Source organism: Trichosurus vulpecula, chromosome 1, assembly GCF_011100635.1.
Source record: "Trichosurus vulpecula isolate mTriVul1 chromosome 1, mTriVul1.pri, whole genome shotgun sequence".
NCBI lineage: Eukaryota > Metazoa > Chordata > Mammalia > Diprotodontia > Phalangeridae > Trichosurus > Trichosurus vulpecula.
In genome coordinates, this window is record NC_050573.1 from 98,677,973 (window position 1) to 98,699,869 (window position 21,897).

Genomic DNA, 21,897 nt, shown 5'->3' on the forward strand with positions numbered 1-21,897 from the left:
GACATTACCCAACAATGCCATTGGTCCTCTTTGAAGATGGAGGACTAGCAACAAGATCTGTTCCAATTCTGAAATTCCATGAGTGTCTATGTTCTCAACAGAATCTCAGAATTGGAAATGATCTCAGTGGACCTGTATCTGAACAAGAATTATCTGACACATAGTCATCCAGACTCTTTCTAAAGATGTATAGTGAAGATGAATTCACCAACTCCTAAAACATCTCTTGCTACTTTTGGAGAACTTTGATTGTCTGGATGCAGGTAAAACTTTCTTCTCTGAGGTTTTCACCTGTTGGGGTCAAGTAAAAAATGTCTACTCCAGTGGACAGAGCCCTGGGCCTGGAGCCAGGATGATCTGAATTCAAATGTGGCATCATACACTTACTATCTGTGGGACCCTGGGCAAATCATTTAACCTCTGTCCAACTGTAAAAGGGGATAATAATTGCATCTACCTTACACAGTGTTGTTGTGAGGATCAACACAGTATGGCACATAGAAGGCAGTATATATTTATTCCTTTTATTTCTTTTTTCCTGCTCCTGTGATGACAGTCTAATGCCATGTCTGAAGACAGCTATCATTTCCCCAAATTGTCTTCTCCTCTCCGGGCTAAACATCCTGAGTTCCTTTAGCTCATGTCTTTTATCTCTAGTTCCTCCCCATATCTTTGTCATTTTCCTTTGGACACACTCCAGTTCATCTTTTTTTTCTCCCTAATGATGTTGTAAAATACCACGATTCTATGGATTGTATACAACATAAGAACATTATAAGTTCCTGCTGAATGAACAGATTACCTGTATTTAATGAAATTCTCTAAATTGTATCTCAGTGCTGTAAAACTACAGTACTTTTAAAATGTGATTGTACTCTTCTGGAGTTCAAATAAAATAACATACAAAGTGCTTTGAAAACCTTAAAGCATTTTGTACATGCTATTTTGCAAATTATTTTTAGTCTTTTTAGGACTGCTGATCAAGCCTGACAAAGTAGTTATTTGGTGCACCTAAAAAGTATATGCAAATGGAAGAAAATTAGATCAATGTTACGGTAACTTTCCCCTCAGAGATATTTAGATATTCCATACTAAAACCTATTAAATTGTACCTTTTACCATAATCAAAATATATGAAAATCTATTGAGATGGATGAGCCTTCTATCAGTAGGCATTATAATAATGCTTGCTAACTTGGACTTGTTTACATTTCAGAGGCTCTCTTTCTGACCTTAGGAGATAATTTGCCATAATCACTAGCCTTGATAATAAGAAAACATCATGGGAAATTTTCCACCTGGCTTTAGATGAGCATGAAATTATTTTCATCTTCCATTAAGTGTCAAAAGCATTGGGAACAAACAGATTACGTACCATTGTTTTCATGAGGTTTGCGATGGCTTTCTTCTTACTCCCTAAGATAGTTGGCATTTCCTGACAAAAGAAAAGACCTTTTTACTTAAATGGAATAAAGAAACAAAAGAAAACAAAATTTAAACATTTCATATTATAAATCTATAGCAAAAAAGACAAAATGAATGAATAAAGAAAAAAAATAGCAAACAGTGGTAAATTTTAAGTACTGTCCTTAGTTACTAAAATTTATGAACAAATAATGTATTACAAATTACTAGTTATGAGGTTTTACATTTGTTTAATAGGGAATAATTTGCCCCAATTAAATGGACTCAACTAAGGCTTTTTTTAGATTACTAAAACAAATTAAACTTTTTAAAATGATAATTTAGGTGATCTTCAAGCCTTTCTAAAATGGATCATAAAAGTTTCTAAGTTGTATTCTTCCTGGTTTTATTAGTTATATTAAGATAAATTAAGTGAGATTAAAATCTGATTTGATTTATTTACCTTTGAAAATGAAGACCGTTTTAAGGGTTACACATCCTCAGCCTCTGACGAAAGCGACCTCAATTAGTCAAGTCAGAATGTCTTTAATAGCTTTGTGTTTATTACTTCCAGCACGGAGCGAGGTGTTCATTAAGGTACCAAAAGTCTCATAAAAATTCCAAAGTTGCACTAGTGAAAAAATGCTCAACAAGATGAAAACTAATCACATCTTTTTCAGAAAATTCAGTAGTTATTTTAAAACCAGTTTTAAACAAGATTTGGTTTTAATATGGCACTCAGGCAGAGCAATACCATTTGGAGTCTTTAAACAGCATTTAAACCTACTGTCAGTATATGACTGTACATTTAATTTTATACCATTTTTAAACGGTGTACAATGTTTAGTGTGACCCTTTCATGACAATCATGGTTAAAGGATGTTTTTTCCCTGTTTACTACTATTTATGAAGGGTTTTTTAATAAGAAAAAAAATTGTTAGCTCACACACACGGCTTTTCTTTCAAAAGTTTATTTAGTATCAAGCAAGAAGATACTTTGCTTAACACTACAGAACATTTCAAGACTTGAGTTACAAAAGAATACCACATTATTTGCATTTGTAATTGGCTTCCCTTTTTACACATCTTTGCAAGAGAAAAAACTAGCATATGGTTGAAAGATAGAACTAAGTTCTGTGGACAACCTTTAAAAGGAAAGGTGAGGCTTATGTTAAAAGAATGGATTAACATGTTTAGTAAACCTAATTTTTGTTTAACACTAGTTAATCAAAGGTTATTTTTTTTCTTTTGATCTCCTATTTGTCATATACAGACTGGCAATAACAAAGTTCCTTGTTTTACATGTCTTTCTGCCCAGTTTGTTGTTTCAACAAAGTAGTTTAAATTCAGTCCATCCATTCAGATTTTAAGCGCTTTGATTTATTAAAAAGGGATTGTTCATAGAAAAAAATTACTTTGAACAGTATACAGGACTGGTGGAGATTGGATATTTCACAACATCAGACAGTACAATCAGTATCTGGCGTATGGCTGGTCTCTGTAGATTCCCTTTGTTGTCCTTGATGAAGGTGCCTTATGTCTTGAGTTAGTCCACTCTTCTTGTCCTAGAAAAGGTAAGATTAATCATAATTAGATCACTGTTATTGATGCTAGTATGGTTTAAGTTTTCAGAGTCTAACTTAGCATTGAACCAATAGATAACTGTCATCTTGAATATGTCTTTTTATTGAAGAGTAAATCTGTCCTTTAAGGCCCAACTCAAACGCTGTTGCTTCTATTCAAACTGTCTCTAAGGTCCCTCTTCGGTGATTATCTCTTCTCCTGATAGACCTTATGAAACTTCTGGTTTGTACCTGTCTTCTGTATTTAGTGCACATTACTGTTCACCATCCTTGGGATGCACTTTCTTCTCAGCTATCCCTACCTTCCTTCAAGGCTCAATTCAAGAGTCCACCATCAACATGAGGACTCTTCTGTTCTCCCTTGTTGTTAAATACCTACTGTACTAGGACATGTTTTTTTTTTTAAATTCAGTTTTTGTGTGATTTACACTGAAATATGTCTATGTGGACAGAGTGAAGAGCTTGGGAGTCAGGAAGATCTGAGTTTGAATCTTGTCTCAGACAGTTATTAGCTCTGTGTGACCCCTGGGCAAATCACTGAACATCTCTTTACATCAGCTTTGTCATCTGTAAAGTTGGGATAGATAATAAAAGCATTTCATAAGATTGTTGTGGGGATGAAATGAGTTAACATTTGTAAAGTTATTGTAAGCTTTAAAGCACTATAAAATTGTTAGGTGTTTATATGTACATGTATTATGCATGTATATGAGCATGTATATATGTACAAAAATATTTTTCACCCCGAGGAATGTAAGCTCCTTTGAAAGTGGGAAGTATTGAATTACTGTTGTCTTTTTATCTGGAATACCTACTGTAGTACCTGGCATAGAGGAAATGTTTAGTAAGTGCTTATTGAATGAATAAAGGAAGGAAAGAAAGAATGCATGACAGTCATTTGTGTATAACCTGTACCACAGTACCAGAATGAATTCCAGAGAAGCAATAATTTTATCTTATTCAATCTTTCTATCTCTGTTAGCACCCTGCATAATGCTAAATAGATGTTTGCTTAGGGTAACTGAAAAATTCCATGGCAATTGACTAAAACAAAATTTCAATGGAAATAGAATCACAGACATTAGAGTTGGAAGGGACTTTATGAGGTCATCATGTTCTCATCTTACAGATAAGGTGACTTTCAGAAAGGGAAGGAGTTACTTATGTATGGATATTCCACGGCTGTGGCAAAGCTAGGCTTTGTAACTAGCTCTCCTGACTGAGGGTTCAGGGATCTTTTCTGCCACACTATGAGGAGCCACAGCTGTATTAACTAAAACTTTAAGTACTCAAAAAATCCTTCCTTCCAACTAGTTCTACAACTATACTCTTACACATATGTACTCAGTGTAACTTTTAAGAATTAAACTTTTGCCAGTTCTCCAGCCATTGGCACTATCTTTATAAATGGGTTAGAGAAAAAGAATAGAATTTCATTTCAATGAATGGGCAAAGGAAACACAATAGCATAGCAGAATACATAGGCAGGTAATATAGGAAGAAGGGATAATGTAGCATTTTTAATGAATCTTTTTATAGATGAATGTGGACAACAAAATTCTGTTGGAAGGAAGTTTGTGTGCTTAACAAGATGCTGCATATTTTATACATTCTGATACCAAGTGTAGTAGACAAAAGTATTAAAAGCATTGTCATATCTAAGGCTTTGCATCGAGTTGTTTGTGAACCATAGCTCTTTCAATAGTTTCCTTAGCAAATTCCAGATCTGTACATCAAAGAGTTAACTTCTGTGCTGCAACATACAGCAATTTAAAAGCTATGCTGTCCATAGAGACCAATTTAAAAAGCTGTGAGGGGAAAATGCTTAGAATGACCTCTTCTTTTGATACAAACATGCAATCAGCTACGTCCCCTCAAGCTAACTTGAATCAATTTAAGTAGACAGCATTCAGCAAACCAATGTATTTTTACAAGTGTTTGTTATGACAAACAAAAATCCTAGTTGAGGTCATCATTGCTTCAGGCAGGCGATATAACAAAATGCACTTCAAAAGGAACGCCAGAAAATGGTTTTCTAGTTATGTTCAGAAAAATGTCATAACATCCATTAGCTGGAATACTGATTCACTTGTGCTGCTTACCAGAAATTCATGGGCTTTTGAGCTTTTCAACTAATTGAAGATTTCATGTCCTCTGATCTTCAGCCAAAGATTTAACATTCATCTTTTGAGAAAAGGTGCTTTTTTAATGGGCATTCTGCTGTCACTACAGATTCTTTTAATTAAACCTATCATTGCTACACTTACAGATGGTTCTGAGATGTAATCTCCACATTATGCTTGTACCATGGGTTGTTTAGTTGTTTCTACATCAGTATGGCAATACTTTTAAGCCTATTATCTTTCTAAATGCATTTGTAACCTTTATGTAATGATTACCAGTGTGACTTTTTTTGAGAATCCAAAATGGGAAATGAATAATAAAAATATACACATATATATACACACATATATGTATATGTGTATGTGTGTATATACACACATGTGCGAACACACACACACACACACACACACACACACACACTCTAACCCATAACAAAAAAAAGAACCTAAAATGATTAACTCTATGCCCTCATTTCACTCTTATTGTTTAGGTGCAAAGACATTTCAAAGAAACTGCACTATTAAATATCTTTAGTCCAGTGAGCTCTTTGATAAATTTGGCAAAGTTATGGCATTAAAAGAAGAAACTTTATCTCTACGTTTGTGGAATTTCATGAGCCAAGATTTCATATACAACCTAGCATAGATTTTGTCACCTCTTTTATAATAAAGGGCTCTATGAAATTATCTAGGTAAGCATAAATGAACTCACGGAAGACTCTGTTTTTATTTTAATGCAGGCTAGATATTTCCTTTAGGAAGACAGATTTCTTTGACTGTCTTTTCCTTTTCTACTCATAGTTCATCTTGTCAAGTTACTCACCATATGAATCATAAGTCTCTTCACTAAGTCCATGCCCATAATCATAGTAATCAGCACCACTGTATTAAACAAAAACAAAACATACACACACAAAAAGAACAAAGTTCAAAATAGGTAAAAATTGTTCTATAGAATGTTTAAGTATAGCAAATTATTTACTCTGACTCAGCAGGAAACTCAGAATAAAATGGAGACTGATTAAAAAAAAGGAGTCCCCTAGATGTGATGAGAGAGTGTTTATTATTCTACAACACTGGGACCTGGATATTATTAAACTCTACTTTTTTCTTTCTCACAAATCTAATCAAATAAATCTTACATAAGAAATTCACAGAAAAATTTGTTTGACTATTTATGTGTAGATCATAACCAGGATTAGGGGTAGGCAAAGCAGGATGTCTATTGCATAGGGATGCTGATATACTACCCTTATATCCTTTTAGAAATAGAAGGTTTATCATGCACTTATATTATTCCTAGTTTCAAAATTTTCTTAGAGCAAATGCAATTTTGTGCTCTGTTATGTTTTACCACTTGTCTGGGAAATCTTGAGGGAAGTAGAGAGGTAGCAAAATAAAACTATGGTTAGTAGTGAGGGATCAGAATTTCTGAGAAAGGAAAAGAGTGGGGAAAAAACAACACATCAGAAGAACAATAAGAAATGTTTTTATTTAATAGAAAATTTTATAAATGAATATATTTTAAAGACTGAAAATTATCTCCATGGTATATGACTATTTATTTTGTGATATGGCCAACCTGTGAGTTACAGTGAAGCTTCCAGTAGACCATGAACCACAAGAGGGAGGATCCTTACATGTTCCTAAAGGTACACAAATATCTTAAACTTATACGTGGTGATCTGACTGACTATAGGTTTATCTGGTTTTTTCCTCTTTACTTCCCTACCAACCACACTATTTTTGAATGCAAAGATTATGGTTATACTATTTAAAAAATTATTTTGAACTTCAGAACTTAACATCAAAAGAGAGTATTTCCATACACAAAGCAGAATAAACTTTAATATTCTATGTAAAACTGACTCTCTCCATTTTATGCTGCTTGCTTTTTCATAAAAAACATATAATATACTTTACATGTTATTTTCCAAACTGTCCTGCTTGTGCTTCCTTCTGACCTTCTGTGATAAAATTAAAAAAAATTGCAATGGCCTTTTTTTACACTGTCCCCCCATCCATTTATGAATAAGTATATCTATTTAAGCAAAACAAATCTATATAGTGGTAATGTCCAAAATGTATATCTCTGCATCTTATGTCCATCTCCTTTACTCTGGAAACATAGCTGGTCACTGAACTGATCAGAATTCTTGTGTATTGCAAAGTTGTTTTTTTTTTCTCTTTACCATGCTATCCTTGGTATACATTGTTGTCCTGGTCCTCCTCATTTCACGCTTCATCAGCTCATACTACCCAGGATTTTCTCAAATTGTCCTTGTCATCATTTCTTATGGTACCATAATATTCCATTATATCCATATACTACAATTTGTTCAACTTTTTCCCAATTACCTAAGAGGTCACTGATGACATCTCTTTAGTATTATAATTCTTTCCCTTTCCTCATTTTCAGATCAGGAAGTCTGCTTAGTTTGGGACTGTTTCTTCCCCTGTAATATCTTCCCTCTTAACTACCTCCTGCCTAGCCTCACTTTTTTCCCTCTTGAGTTTGATGTTTCTACACCAAATTCAATACTTCTTGTGTTCAATACTCCTTGGTCCATTTCAGATAAGAGCAAAGTCTATTTCATGATCACTCCATCCACCTGTTCCTCTACTTTTGTAGATTCTCATGCACCCTAATTATGAGAACTAACAAGCTCTTCCTCTCTTTACTCCTCCTTCTATTCTCTCTTTTCTTTCCCCTCTTAAAAACCTTAGGAAGAAAACAATCCTCTTTAAGCATCAAGGCCTTTGTCTTTCCTATTTACTTCCTTCAATAAACATTTATAGTTAGACTCTGAAGGGACACGTGTTTCTTCTCTCCCTACTAGAATGCAAGCAAATTATACCCACACTCCTAATTTCTCAAATATATTTATCTTTTAAGATTATTATGGACTGTAGTGTTTGTGACCATCTATGGTCTTTTTCTCAGAAATTCCTGAATGAATTAAATTCTTTAATTCTAAAAGTATCCTAATTTGGTCTGGCAATTTAAACTGACTTTTGCTACCATTTCACTTGGTATCTGATAAAATGATGACTCTTTATGGGTTGTTTTGTGATTCTAGATATTATAGGAAGGATTATTAAGAATTGTCTTTTTTCCCCTCAATGTTTAGAAAATTTTTTATACTACTCACCAAAACACAAAAATGTCAACAAAAAATTGGCTTACTGAAAGTGTTTGGTCATAGTACAGCTAAAATTAGAAGGAATTTTGCCAAAACAATTTAGCAAATAATACCTGAAAACCTAGTATTAGAAAAAATGAACCTGTCTTCCCAGCAAAGGGTAACACTTTCATCATAAGGGCTCTTTGGATAAAGCTTTAGTGTTCTTGAGAATCTTATCTTTGTCCTTCAGATCAAATGAGGTAACCTACTCATAACATTGAAGGTAAATCCATCTCTTTGGAAACAACTCCTGATTGTTTAACTCTGTACAGTAAATGACAGGTGCTGAGAATAATAAACACATGGGAATATAACAATTGCTTTTTGGCTAACCCAAGCTTTCTTTATTAAGCATTTCAAGCAACTAACTGTGAAGTAATTAACATAGTTTAAAAATTTCCATCTCAAGACTCATTTAACAGAGAACATAAAAAGGGAGAACCTACCTTCCCCTTACCCCCAACAAATTCAAGGATAAATGTAGCATAATTTGGTCTGGTAACAGTTTGGTGATAAGACAATCTTAGTTCTGACAAGTGAAAACTTTAAACTGACATTTGCTATCATTTCACCCAGTTTCTGATTATTTATTGCAAGACTGTCATCAAGTCTGGAAGCTTAGAGCAGCTGAGCCCCATTCTTGTACCTGTCAGTTCTGTCTGAATTGCTTTTGCAGCATTTCATTTCATAGACTTTGAATGTCTATTAAACAAAGATGCATTACATTTCCAAGATATAAACTGCAAGCCTAACATATGTTGTATGGGGGGAAGGGAGGAGAACTCACTGATTTACATAAAAAGTATATTAATATCTCTTTTAATGGGCATCTCTCGTACCTCAATTAAGAAAAAACAAAAACCCCAGTGAGAAGAAAATAAAGGTACCCAAATTGGTTAGAAATCATTGCAATGATCTTATAGATAGGGAATCTGGGCCAAGAAAGGTAAAGTGACATGGTCCAAGACATACACTGAGCTAGTGACCAAGAGAAGAGCAAAGGCTCCTCTAAAAATTGTCCTATAGCAGAAAAGAAAAAAAAATGAGAACTATTAGACTTGGAAACAGCATTTAATGATATGATATGGACAGTCAGTTCAGTTTTTCTTATTACAATATCATGTCCCCAGTGGAGAACAAAGAAGGCATGTTCATTAATAAATAGCTGCTACTCAATTAAGTGGAGGTATTAAAGCAGAGAGTGGTCCTTTTCTCAAGGCTGGTGTAGAAGGGGTAACTAAACTATAGGTAAGATTTATTTGGGTGAGTTAACCTGTAAAAAAACATTTCAAATCTTGGATTCTGTTCTATAAATATGTGTAAATCAATGGGATCCCATTATTGTGAAGGGTTCTAAACACAAAACCATTTTCCATGTCCCAATGGATGGAGCATAAAATCATTTCTTTGTTAATCTGGTCATAACAATCTCTATAATGAAGAGCCTCTGAAGGTGGAAGTAAGCTATGTAGCCTTTGGGTTTAATAAAATTATGATGACTTGGCTGAATGACTAGTACTATTCCACTAAAGAAAACATCTAATCACAACATCACAAAATACAATGTCCTAGTTGAATACTTCTCACCATTTTTCATTTCTCAGATAAAAATGTAAGAAATTTAAGAACATTTTTATAATCAGGTGTCCTTAATTTCTATTTCCCCATAATTAGAAGTTTTACTTTTATAATGAATTCTGTATTTCCCAATTCAAAGAATGTGCAATGAACTTTTTAGTAAACAAATTTTATTAGGAACATTGACTGAAATTAACATAACTGAGTAGAAACAGCCCTAGGCTTGGAGGTAGAAAAAAAGTGGTCTGAGCTGTAGTTCTGAAACTACTCAACTGTTTCAAGTTGCTTAACATCTCCGGCTTTCATCTCTGAAATGAGTACTTGATTATGTCTACGTACCTTTCCAGTTCTAATATTTCTATTAAAAATAGTTACATCATACTGATTAGAAATAATGTATGTACTACTGCTTACTCATAATATGTACTGCTGCTTACACATTTATTTAACAGGTACCTGGTTTATCTAATCTTTAGTCAATAAATTATAGTAGTCTATTGGGAATATAAAAAATTAAAAGTCTTTCACTATGAGATTACCTTCCAACTACTCTGTATATAGTTTATACAAACTTATTCATTTACATGCTTTTCTCTCCTATTAGAACGTGAGCTCCTTGAGGGAAGGGATTATTTAAAAAAAAAACAATACACAGTCCTTAGCACAGTGTATAACACATAAGAAATGCTTTTTAAAAATGTCTGCTGATTTAATGACAATTTTAAGTACTGGATTGGATGAATGGAATTTTCCAGGTCATTACTTTGCCTTTAAATCTGTCACTCTTAAGCTCTTTTTGGAATTATTTTTCTAGGACCTTTTGCCAGAGATGTTTCATAGTTAATTACAATAGTGTTAACTCTGTCAGTTAGGCTACCCTGACCTAACTGGATAGATTGAGGATATTTTTTTAATTCTCTCTTTTCCTGTCCCCTAGTTCTGCTAAACTAATTCATACTGAAACTAGAAACAGGGCTGACTTACTGCTTTCTGCTATCCATCTTTCAAGTTCAACGAAAAGAAATTTTGAGCTTTTTGCTTAGAATCCAGATACCTTTTCTTTGTAATCAAGTCTGAGCTTATTTAAACTTAGTCTAGACAAGGTTTCTGCTGCTCTTTTCTCTTTGTGTCCTGAAGAATCTATGAACATTAATGAACCTGACTTGTAGAAAGGTAACTGACCTTAGAAACTGGAAAATTTATATAAATTTATCAAACAGTGAAAATAGCAATGCATTTTGTAATGTTAAAATATTTTCAGTTTGAAATGGGCAAAATCACAGGTTAAGCTCCCTGAATACTATTACAATGATGATTTTTCTAAATTACAAACTACACATACCTTATTGTTTTATTCCTGACTTTGTCTCTGATATTTAACTGTTCATTAGTAACTCTATCATATGATTAATAGTATTATTAGAAAAGAAAATTCTATTTATTTATCTGAATATATGACAATGCAATGATGTAATATTTGGTGGGTAGAACAAGTTTAAATGAATATTTAAAATGATAATTTTCTCCATTATTATAGATAACTGAAAGTTTAAAAACTTTTAAATGTTTTATAGAACCGGTCAATAATAATCGTGTCTACCAAAATGGAAATTAACCACCAATCAAACCTTTATTAAGCACCTGCCAAGTTCCAGGCAGTGTGCTAGCCAGAGGGGATAAAAAATACAGAGACTAGGGAGACTGTTTTCTCCTCAAAATAATGAGAGAGGAAATATACTAATCCTCTTCTTTTTTCCCTATCAATTAGTATCAACCTGAACAACATGAATGTCATGAAAAACATTGCATTATAGTGGAAAGAAAATGGGGCAGTGAGAGGAAGGAGCCTTGGTTTTAGATCTCTGGTCCTCAAACTAACTTGCTATTACCCTGGGGAAGTCCTTTTACCCTAAATGTGCCTTAGTTTTCCCCAAGTTATTTGCAATTCTCCATCATGAAATTACCTTGTATTTTAAATTTACTTACTTGGGCACATGTTGTATCCCTTACATAGAATGTAAGCTTCTTGAGGGTAGAAATAATGATGCTTCTGTATTTGTATTTTTAGCACAAAGCACAGTGATAGGTGATTAATATATATTAGTTGAATTGAATAAATTCTATCCTTACTGATCATAAATATATTCCAAATATTAATTTTTTCAATTTCATTTTGTAAAATTAATATTGGTATTAAAATAATCTATAAAATAGAATTTTACTGTATTACAGTTTAAAGAAAATTTACTGAACATTTCTGTAACAGAAACATGTTTTATTATCCCACTTACTCATTATGACATTAACACATATTCAAAGTAAATATCTGACATTCTTCCTTTCCCATTTTCAGATAAAATAAAGTCTCAAAAGGTTGAATGCATTTTCCTAATCTATCATATAAATCTCTAGAAGATGAAGGACTTCTGGACTTCTGTTCCTGAATATAAGTTCACTCAGCACAATGTCCAAGTTGACATTATCACTTTTTGAACTAGAAGATTATTTTAGTGATGGCAAAAGAGATCATTTCTCTCTTTATGGATGGTCTTTCCTTTACGCATTATGGAATATATAAAGTGTACTTCTACTGAATAGTGTGAAAAGGACCTTGAGAGGTCATCTGGATCAACCTCTCATCATTCAGAAAGAAGCATATCTTGGGACATGTAATTGTTTATTCATTTGCTAAATAATCTTAGTAATATATGCTAACAGTTCTGTGAGGAAGCTTTTATTTTGTGTGTAACTTCATTCTTTCATGCTACAATTTAGGCCCATAGAATACCACTCTATAATTGTGCTACTTGGAATTATGCTGATCCATGTTAAACCTAACAGAACACAGACTTGTGTTGTCAGGTAAGAGAATATACAATGGGGCTTAACAATTGTAAGGACTTATGTTAAACTCCAGGTTTTGCTTATTTCCTATGTACCCTTGGAGGAAGTAACCTACCTTCTTTATGTCTCAGGTTACATATCTGCAAAAAGAGGGGTTCAGCCTGATGATCCTTAAGATCTTTTTTCTAACTTATAAATCACATAATTCTATAATCTATACACTGGTTGGCACTGTCTTATATTATGGTCAGAAATGTGAGGGACCAAGAACACACAGAGAAAACAGACACTGCCTCTTGGAAAGACTTGAATATAGTAACCCGCCCCTCCCCCCTTTTGGAGGGCCATAGGGGAAGTAATTGGGATTTAGGAAGCAAACCAGGAAAGCTATTGTACAAGGAGAGGACATGGAGGAGTAGGCGCTGGTTATTCATGATAAAACATATGGAGATGCAGAAGAGAATCTGAGTGAAGAAGCATAATATTTATTTGTAAACTGAACTTTTCAATGATTTTATTAATTAAATATTCCATGGAATGGAAAGGAACCAGATTAAGAGTGTTTAGGAGTCATTTAGTAATCTATTAGCTGCAAAAATTCATGTATCAATCCAGGATCCTGAAGATGAAAAGAAAAAGGTTAGAAATAAAAGGCACCTCCTCTTCCAACTTAGTCAAAAGAAGTTAAGGTAAAGAAGAATCTAGCATATCTGGACAGTTGGAAATGTGATTTGGTAACTAAGCTGAAGAAATATATCTCTTTAGAATCACTTGGATGAGGGTATGCATTTTAATATGATTCATCTGTTATTAGTAACAGAAGTTACTTTGAGAGAATTTGTTTTGAAACTTCTCATAATATGAATTATCTGAATACACTATTATATTTACATTTCTATTTATTTTGCCATTGTGGTTAACTTTCAACCTTGAGGATTAAATACATAACATAATTGACCTTCACCATGGCAGGGGAAAAAATGAGAATTAACACATAATGGCAATTTTTGTTACTTGAATTATGTTTACTTAATTTTATTGCTCTTGGGTCATGCTCTGAATTTCAGAGTTGGAAGGAGCCTAAGAAGCCATTAAAGGGGGGTGGAGCCAAGATGGCAGCTGTAAAGCAGGGATTCACTTGAGCTCTCCCTCAAATCATTCCAAACACCTGTAAAAAATGGCTCTGAACAAATTCTATAGCTGTGGAACTCACAAAATAGCAGAGAGAAGCAGGTCTCCGCCCAGGACAGCCTGGATGGTTGCTGGGATGGGTCTATCGCACCATGTTGGGAGTGGAGTGCAGCCCAGCAGGGGCTGTGCAAGGACAGTTTGGGAGTTGGCTGTAGTGGGCCTTAGGGCCATGAATCACTGCTCTCTAGCAGTTACTAGACTTCTCAACCCACAAACACTAAAGACCACAGAGGAGGCTAGTGGGAAAACTGATGGATCAGGGTGAGAGCAATCCGGCCCTAGCCCTGGGGGGGTGGAGGTGGTGCAGCAGTGGAGGGGGGCAGCTTCCAGAGCTCCAGCATCAGCTTCTTCTGGAATCCCTGGCCCACACAGTGGGAGGAATCAAGCAGCAAATCAGAGCAGGAGTACATGGAGTGCTTTGCTATTGCAGAGGCAGGGTTCTCTTGCTCTGCCCTGCTTGGATCTGAGTCACAGTCCTGGTTTGCAGTTCTTGGGGGAGGAGGAGTGCTGCTGTGGCAGAGCTTGCAGTGACAGTGGAGTAGAAGTAGCTCTGAAAACAGCAGCGCAGCCCCTAAAGTTTGGGACAAAGTACTCTCTACTTTACAAGCAGTCATACCCTGACAAAAAGCTCAAAGGTCAAGTAGTTGGCTGGGAACATGACCAGGCAGCACAAAAGGACTCAGACTCAGACTACAGAATCTTTTTTTGGTGACAAAGAAGATCAAAACATACAGCCAGAAGAAATCAACAAAGTCATAGAGCCTACATCAAAAGCCTCCAAGAAAAATGTGAATTGGTCTCAGGCCATGGAAGAGCTCAAAAAGAATTTGGAAAAGCAAGTAAGAGAAGTAGAGGAAAAATTGGGAAGATAAATGAGAGTAATGCAAGAAAATCATGAAAATCAAGTCAAAGACTTGCTGAAGGAGATCCAAAAAATACTGAAGAAAATACCACCTTAAAAATTAGATTGGAGCAAGTGGAAGCTAGGGACTTTATCAGAAATCAAGAAATTATAAAAGAAAACCAAGAGAATGAAACAATGGAAGACAATGTGAAATATCTCATTGGAAAAACCAATTTAATATAAGATAATTTAAAAACTATTGGACTACCTAAAAGCCATGATCAAAAAAAGAGTCTAGTCATCATATTTCTAGAAATTTTCAAGGAAAACTGCCCTGATATTCTAGAACCAGAGGGTAAAGTAGAAATTGAAAGAATCTACCAATCGCCTCTTGAAAAAGATCCCCAAAAGAAAACTCCTAGGAATATTGTTGCCAAATTCCAGAGTTCCCAGGTCAAGGAGAAAATGCTGCCAACAGCCAGAAAGAAACAATTTGAGTACTGTGGAAACACAATCAGGATAACACAAGATCTAGCAGCTTCTACATTAAGGGATCAAAGGGCTTGGAATATGATATTCCTTAGGTCAAAGGAGCTAGGATTAAAACCAAGAATCACCTCCCCAGCAAAACTGAGTATAATGCTCCAAGGCAAAATAAAGATTTTCAATTAAATAGAGGACTTTCAAGCTTTCTCAATGAAAAGACAAGAGCTGAATAGAAAATTTGACTTTGAAATACAAGAATCAAGAGAAACATGAAAAGGTAAACAAGAAAGAGAATTCATAAGGGACTTATTAAAGTTGAACTGTTTTGTTTACATTCCTATATGGAAAGATGATGTGTGTAATTCATGAGACCTTTCTCAGTATTAGGGTAGTTGAAGAGAATATGCATACATACGTATATGTGTGTGTGTGTGTGTGTATGTATATATGTATGTATATATACACACACATATGTATATATATACACACATGTATATAAATATGTATATATACACATGTATATGCATATGTATATATACACACATACATATGTGTGTATATATATGTATATATGTGTGTATGTATATATATATATACAGAGAGAGAGAGAGAGAGAGAGAGAGAGAGAGAGAGAGAGGGCACAGGGTGAGTTGAATATGAAGGGGTAATATCTAAAAAAATAAAATTAAGGAGTGAGAGAGGAATATATTGAAAGAGGGAGAAAGGGAGAAATAGAATGGGGTAAATGATCTCACATAAAAGTAGCAAGAAAAAGCAGTTCTGTGGGAAGGGAAGAGAGGGCAGGTGAGGGAGAATGAGTGAATCTTGCTCTCATCGAATTTGATTTGAGGAGTGAATAACATACACACTCAATTGGGTATCTTACCCCACACAGGAAAGTAGGGGGAAGGGGATAAGAGAGGGGGGATGATAGAAGGGAGGGCAGAAAGTGGGAGGAGGTAATCAAAAGCAAACACTTTCGAAAAGGGAGCAGGTCAAGGGAGAAAATTGAATAAAGGGGGACAGGATAAGATGGAGGGAAATATAGTTAGTCTGTCTCAACATGATTATTGTGGAAGTGTTTTGCATACTGATACACATCTGACCTATGTTGAATTGCTTGCCCTCTTAGGGAGGGTGGGTGGGGAGGGAAGAGGGGAGAGAATTTGGAACTCAAAGTTCTAAAAGCAGATGCTCAAAAAAAGTTACTTTTGCATGCAACTGGGAAATAAGATATACAGGCAATGGGGTATAGAAATCTTTTTTACCCTACAAGAAATTAAGGGGAAAGGGAATTGTGGGGAGAGTGGGGTGACAGAAGGGAGGGCTCACTGGGGAACAGGGAAACCAGAATTTATGCCATGTTGGATTGGGGGGGAGGGTAGAAATGGGGAGAAAATTTGTAACTCAAAATCTTGTGGAAATCAATGTGGAGAACTAAAAATATTAAATAATAAAATATGAAGAATCATTTAAAAAAATGGCCATGAAGCAACTGTTTTCTCCAGGAGACTTTAAGAGAAGACTGAAAATATTATAACCAATATTTTAGAAGAACAAAATATAGCCGTGAGATGATGAATCGAGTCATATGGAATAGGTAAAGTTTCTTTTGTTTTTCCTTTTAAAAGAAGCCATTAAACCAATTCAAATCTCAAGGAAGAATGTCCATTATAATATCCCTAACAAGTAGCTATCCGTCCTCTACTTAAGACCTCCAATAAGGGTGAATTCATTCCTCTTATAAATAGCTCTACTTGTTACCTATCAGATCTAAATTTACCTCTTCAAAGTACCCTTTTTTTTCTACTCACGTAGCCACTCGCCCTCATTCAAGCCCTCATCATTTCTCAGCAGGACTACTGTAAAACCCTCCTTATTGGTTATCCTTCCCCTAATATTTCCCTCTACAAGAGCCTCAAGAGGCTTTTCCTGATCCTTCAGTTTTTAGTATTTCCCTTCCCCCATTAATTTGTATTTCTTTTGTAAGCATTCAGCATGAACTTATTCGTATACATAAAGTTTTCCCTCAGTAGAATGTAAGGTCCTTGAGAGTAAGGAATTTCATTTGTGTGGGTGGGTAGCTGGAAGGAATCCCTCTAGCCTACCACAGAGCTAGGTACCTAACAGAGGCTTAGAAAATGCATAATGAAATTAACTGAATTGAATCTTTGTTCAAAGAGTTGCTGATTATTGACATGAAGTGAAGTGTAAAATATCCATAAAATATCAAGGAATATTTTCCGAGGAAAGTCTAAATAAAAAGTTCTGCTACTGATGGCACAGTTCCCCAAATGCTCCCCTTGGTAGATAACAATATAATATTTGCAATGATCATCAAATCACTATGAAGCCTGCTCAAAGAAATATGTATCACTATATAACAGGTTTAACTATTACATACTGAAAAACCAAAGAGAAGAAAGAAAAATGTATAATGTTCATACAGCTAGATCAGTAGTCTAAAATAAGTATATATTACAAATGTTAATGAGTTGTAAAAGGGTGATAAGCTGGGTCCATAATTCAGTAAGAGGAAAAGATTTGGTTCAGCTTTATTTGGGTAACTGTGTAGTGATTTCAACGATACTAGACTAGTCCCTCTAGCAAAAGCACACCTCTTCAACATCATTGTTCCCCTAGTGATGTTTTAAGAATACACCAAAATCTTGGAAGAATCTAAACTAACTACAAATAACCTCAAAGAGAAAGGTACATGATGGCATACATAGACTCCACATACATAGACTCCACATATTATCACTTGTGACTTTACATGACAAGTGGCAGAAAAAAAAAATTATCACAGACAACACAAGATGGAAAAGATGTATGTTGTTTATTTATCAAGAATGGGAGACAAATAACATGGATAGACAGAGTAGTACCCTGGTACACCCAAAAGATTAAAAGAACCACAGGAAGGTTTCTAAACACAATGGCTGGATTTGCTATGGAAAATTTATTGAAAGATATGGATAAGAATAGCACAGAAAGAGAAGTCATTGATGGGATTGCAAACTACATGATGAGGCACTGAAGCAGAGCTTTTGCAGATTAAAGGCTTGACTTTATTCATTAAAAATTATTAATCCATGCATGTTAGTTCTGAATTTAAGATGACTCCATCAGAGAGTCCCCTTTGGCTTTATACTACAAAGAAAAGTTCTGCTGATATTCTGTATTAAAAAGAAAAGTTTAATACTGCAAATAGGTATGTAACTAAAACAAAAAGTGAAGTGAACCAATATTAAAAAAAATGACTAGAAGCACTTCTTCTATGTCCCAAACTATAGTATACACATCTATAACTGCGTTATAAATCTCCATTTACCTAGGAAATTATTATAATAAATTAAGAATTATTAATTGCAGATTAATAATTATAATTTAATTACATATTGGGCAGCTAGGTTACACAGTTGATAGAGTGCCAGGCCTGGAGTCAGGAAGACTTATCTTCTTGAGTTGAAATTTGGCCTTAGACACTAGCTGTGTGATCTTAGGCAAGTCACTTAATCCTGTTTGCCTCAGTTTCCTCATCTGTAAAATGAGCTGGAGAAAAGGAAATGGGAAACCGCTTCATTTCTTTGCTAAGAAAACTCCAAAAGGGGTCCTAAAGAGTTGGACATGACTGAAAATCACTGAACATGAATAATTATACATCAAGTTTCTGAAGCAATGCGGGGATGAACTAATTCCAATTCACACATATACTTACAAGTATTAAACTCATAAAAAAATCTAGAATTTAATTTTTTAAAAAATTAATTCAGGGTGACTTTAAATAAAATTCAACCTAAAAGGCTGCAATTACAGAATATTAATCTATTTTAGAGGGACCTAATTGGTCATCTAGTCCACAGTTTTTATCTATTTCAGATGAGTAAAATAGCTAAATACTGTACTGTGACTAAGGGCTTCTTAATCTTCCACATGACAGTTCTGATGCTGGAGAAGGGAAGGGCACAGGTTCAAGTGAGCATGTATTTTTAAAAAAGTCTATATATTATAAGTAAAGTTTTTGGGTAGTAAAAATCTTTGATATTGGCAAAAACTTTTGGCACATAGCTGTACCACAGACTGGGTGGTGGTTGGTAAATATCCAAAGTCCAATCATCTCATTGTATAAATTAGAAAATAAAGGCCAAGAGTATCTAGCTTGTTTGATGTCACACATTGAGGTTTACTATATTAATTTTTCTCCCTAGAGAAAATAACTTTTTCATTATAACCCATGGTTCATTCCTCCATCCTCCATGTTCCCTCGAAGACTATGGACTTATGTGAACTGGATCCATTCATAGCGGCTGACCCAAGACACACTTTATGCTCTTTAACTCATTTCCCCCAATTGTGGGTTATACCAGGAAAAATCTCCAAACAGAATTTCTAAGTTTCTACAAATGTGGTGAACAGGGGTCTCAGGCTCTCACATTAGAACTCAATGTTAACAAATATCAGGCACAGCACAGTCTTCATGTACCCCACTCCAAATACATAAGATACAAAGAATATAGAGAAATATAAAGACACAAACTCACAGGATCTCATGAAAATAAAAAATTAAATGCACTCACAATGCTGCTTTTCAGAAAGCATTAAACTCAGCCTCTAGGAGGGCAAAACTCCAACGGATTCTGGTGAGAATCCATTGTTTTCCCACAGTCCTACATACCCCTCGTAAACTCATAGTGGGCCCTATAGCTTGGATTCCTTTGGAAGAGAAACACATTTTGGGACTGCTGGATATGTAACATCCTTATAATCTATATGTTCTGAATAACTAAAAGTAATAGTGAGGGGTGGCAATCCATCTTTTGATCTTTTGGCTATAGGGGCCATGTGGGAGTTATCAATCTAATTCTTCTTGGAGAGACAAACTGTTCAGGAACTACATTCTCTTAAGAATGTTGGGTTCCCTAGTCTCCAATTTGGGTTTATTACCAAGAAAGCCCCTCTAAAGCTGTCAATGGCCAAGAAATTACTCTTCTTTGTATAAAAGGCTAGATTCCAAGACTACCACATTTGGTACTCCCCATAGGTCTACCCCATGAGCTGGCACTGCCTAGGAAATCTCCTTTTTCTGGTGTGAACACACTACCTAGGAAACACAAAGTAGGTGAGGTTGAGGAATAGTGTCCATGACAAGGTTCTCCCTTTTGTGTAGGGTGGGCAAGCACAATGTATACTTCTATGCAGATCACCAAGATACTCCACCAATAATTTAGCTTCTGTTATGTCTTAGGCCAGGCAGGTTAAGTATAGTGCTGTGCTCTATGAGTAAAGCAGAATTGAAAGAGCTCAAAGGAAACACAGAATGTGCAAGTTTAGAGTATCCACCTCAAATGTTCACAGGCACTATTTGTGCCTGACCTGTGGTAGAGGATTCTGAGCTTGTATTGGTCTGATCAGCCACAGTTGAACACATTGAAACTTGACTTTAACATAGCGATGCCATTTTGGTCCTCTTCAAGAACAAAGGACAACAACCAACCAAGTATCAGATAGTCCTCTATTGGGCTGAAGCGGGGAAGAAAACTGTGGGACAACACATATAGCCTTCATTTTTCTATGCTCCAAAGGCAACCAGTGACAGTTCCTGAGGTGACTGTGCATATATGCAGGCATCCCTATCATCCTCTACTTACCCCTGAACTAGAACCCAGGTCCACTATGCTATACTCTGGTCTGTCATCCACACAAGAAACAGTACAGAAGGAAAGAGACATGAAATGGTGAGAGTAGTTTGCCAGCTCTCTTTTATGTTTCCTCTGACAAGTCTGATCACCTAAGGGTCCTGGCTAGACAATGATCTTGAAATCCTAATAATCCAAGCCATCATTTTAAATCTCAAAAAAAGTACCAATGAATTTATTACCTATACTCTTCATGGAGGCAGTAGGTAGGAGAGAAGTATTTTCATCAGGTTGATTAGGTAGTTCATCAAATGGTTCATGGCATTCCCCCAACAAATCCTCTGATGTTATTTAAGTGAGTTTATGATTTTTGTGGTCATACTTTGTGTGTTAAATTTAAGAGTGGTGGCCTTAGACATGGCCATCATAGCTGTATCTCTAGAGCCATACATTTATTTTCTTATGCAATAGTTCCAAGTATGTAGTTTAAGTTTCTAGACAAGGTGCATTACAGATAAAAGGCAAGGGCAGAAGGGAAGGAGTATCTGGTATCATTCCAATTCTGTTTTAGTCTTCTTTAAAACACTACCTGGAACATAGAAAGCACTTAATAAAGATTATTATTTTGTTTTTATTATGCCAAAGGGGCTATCATATCTAACTATTCTCAAGTTTTATTCATGTCCTTAACTTTATTCTAGATTGTTTTTTTTTTAATGGTTAGGATTATCCAAGTCTGAGAGAGGCAAACTGAGGTCCCCTACTAGTATAGTTTTACTGTTTATTTCCTCCTGTAACTCATTTAACTTTTTCTTTAAGTATTTAGTTGATAAGCCATTTGGTGCACATATGTTTAGTACCGACAGTATCTATATAGTACCTTTTACCAAAATGTAATTTCCACGATCATGTCTTTTAATTAGGTCTACATTTGCTTCTGCTTTGTGTTAAACCATAATTGCAACTCTTGCCTTTCTTACTTCAGCTGAAGCATGACATTTTGCTTCAGCCCTCATTTAA

At 35.0% G+C, this 21,897-nt stretch overlaps 1 protein-coding gene across 1 annotated transcript in view; it reads right to left on the reverse strand.

Annotated features, from left to right (window-relative positions):
* Window positions 1-2,359: 2,359 nt before the first annotated feature.
* Window positions 2,360-21,897, reverse strand: part of KHDRBS3 (KH RNA binding domain containing, signal transduction associated 3) — a 273,510-nt gene continuing 253,972 nt past the window's right edge. Inside the window, exons 8-9 of the mRNA XM_036748646.1 lie at window positions 5,934-5,992; window positions 2,360-2,969 (exon numbers count right to left, since the gene is read on the reverse strand). Coding sequence (XP_036604541.1) covers window positions 2,878-2,969; window positions 5,934-5,992 — 151 coding nt within the window. The 3' untranslated portion in view covers window positions 2,360-2,877. The remainder of the gene's footprint in view (window positions 2,970-5,933; window positions 5,993-21,897) is intronic.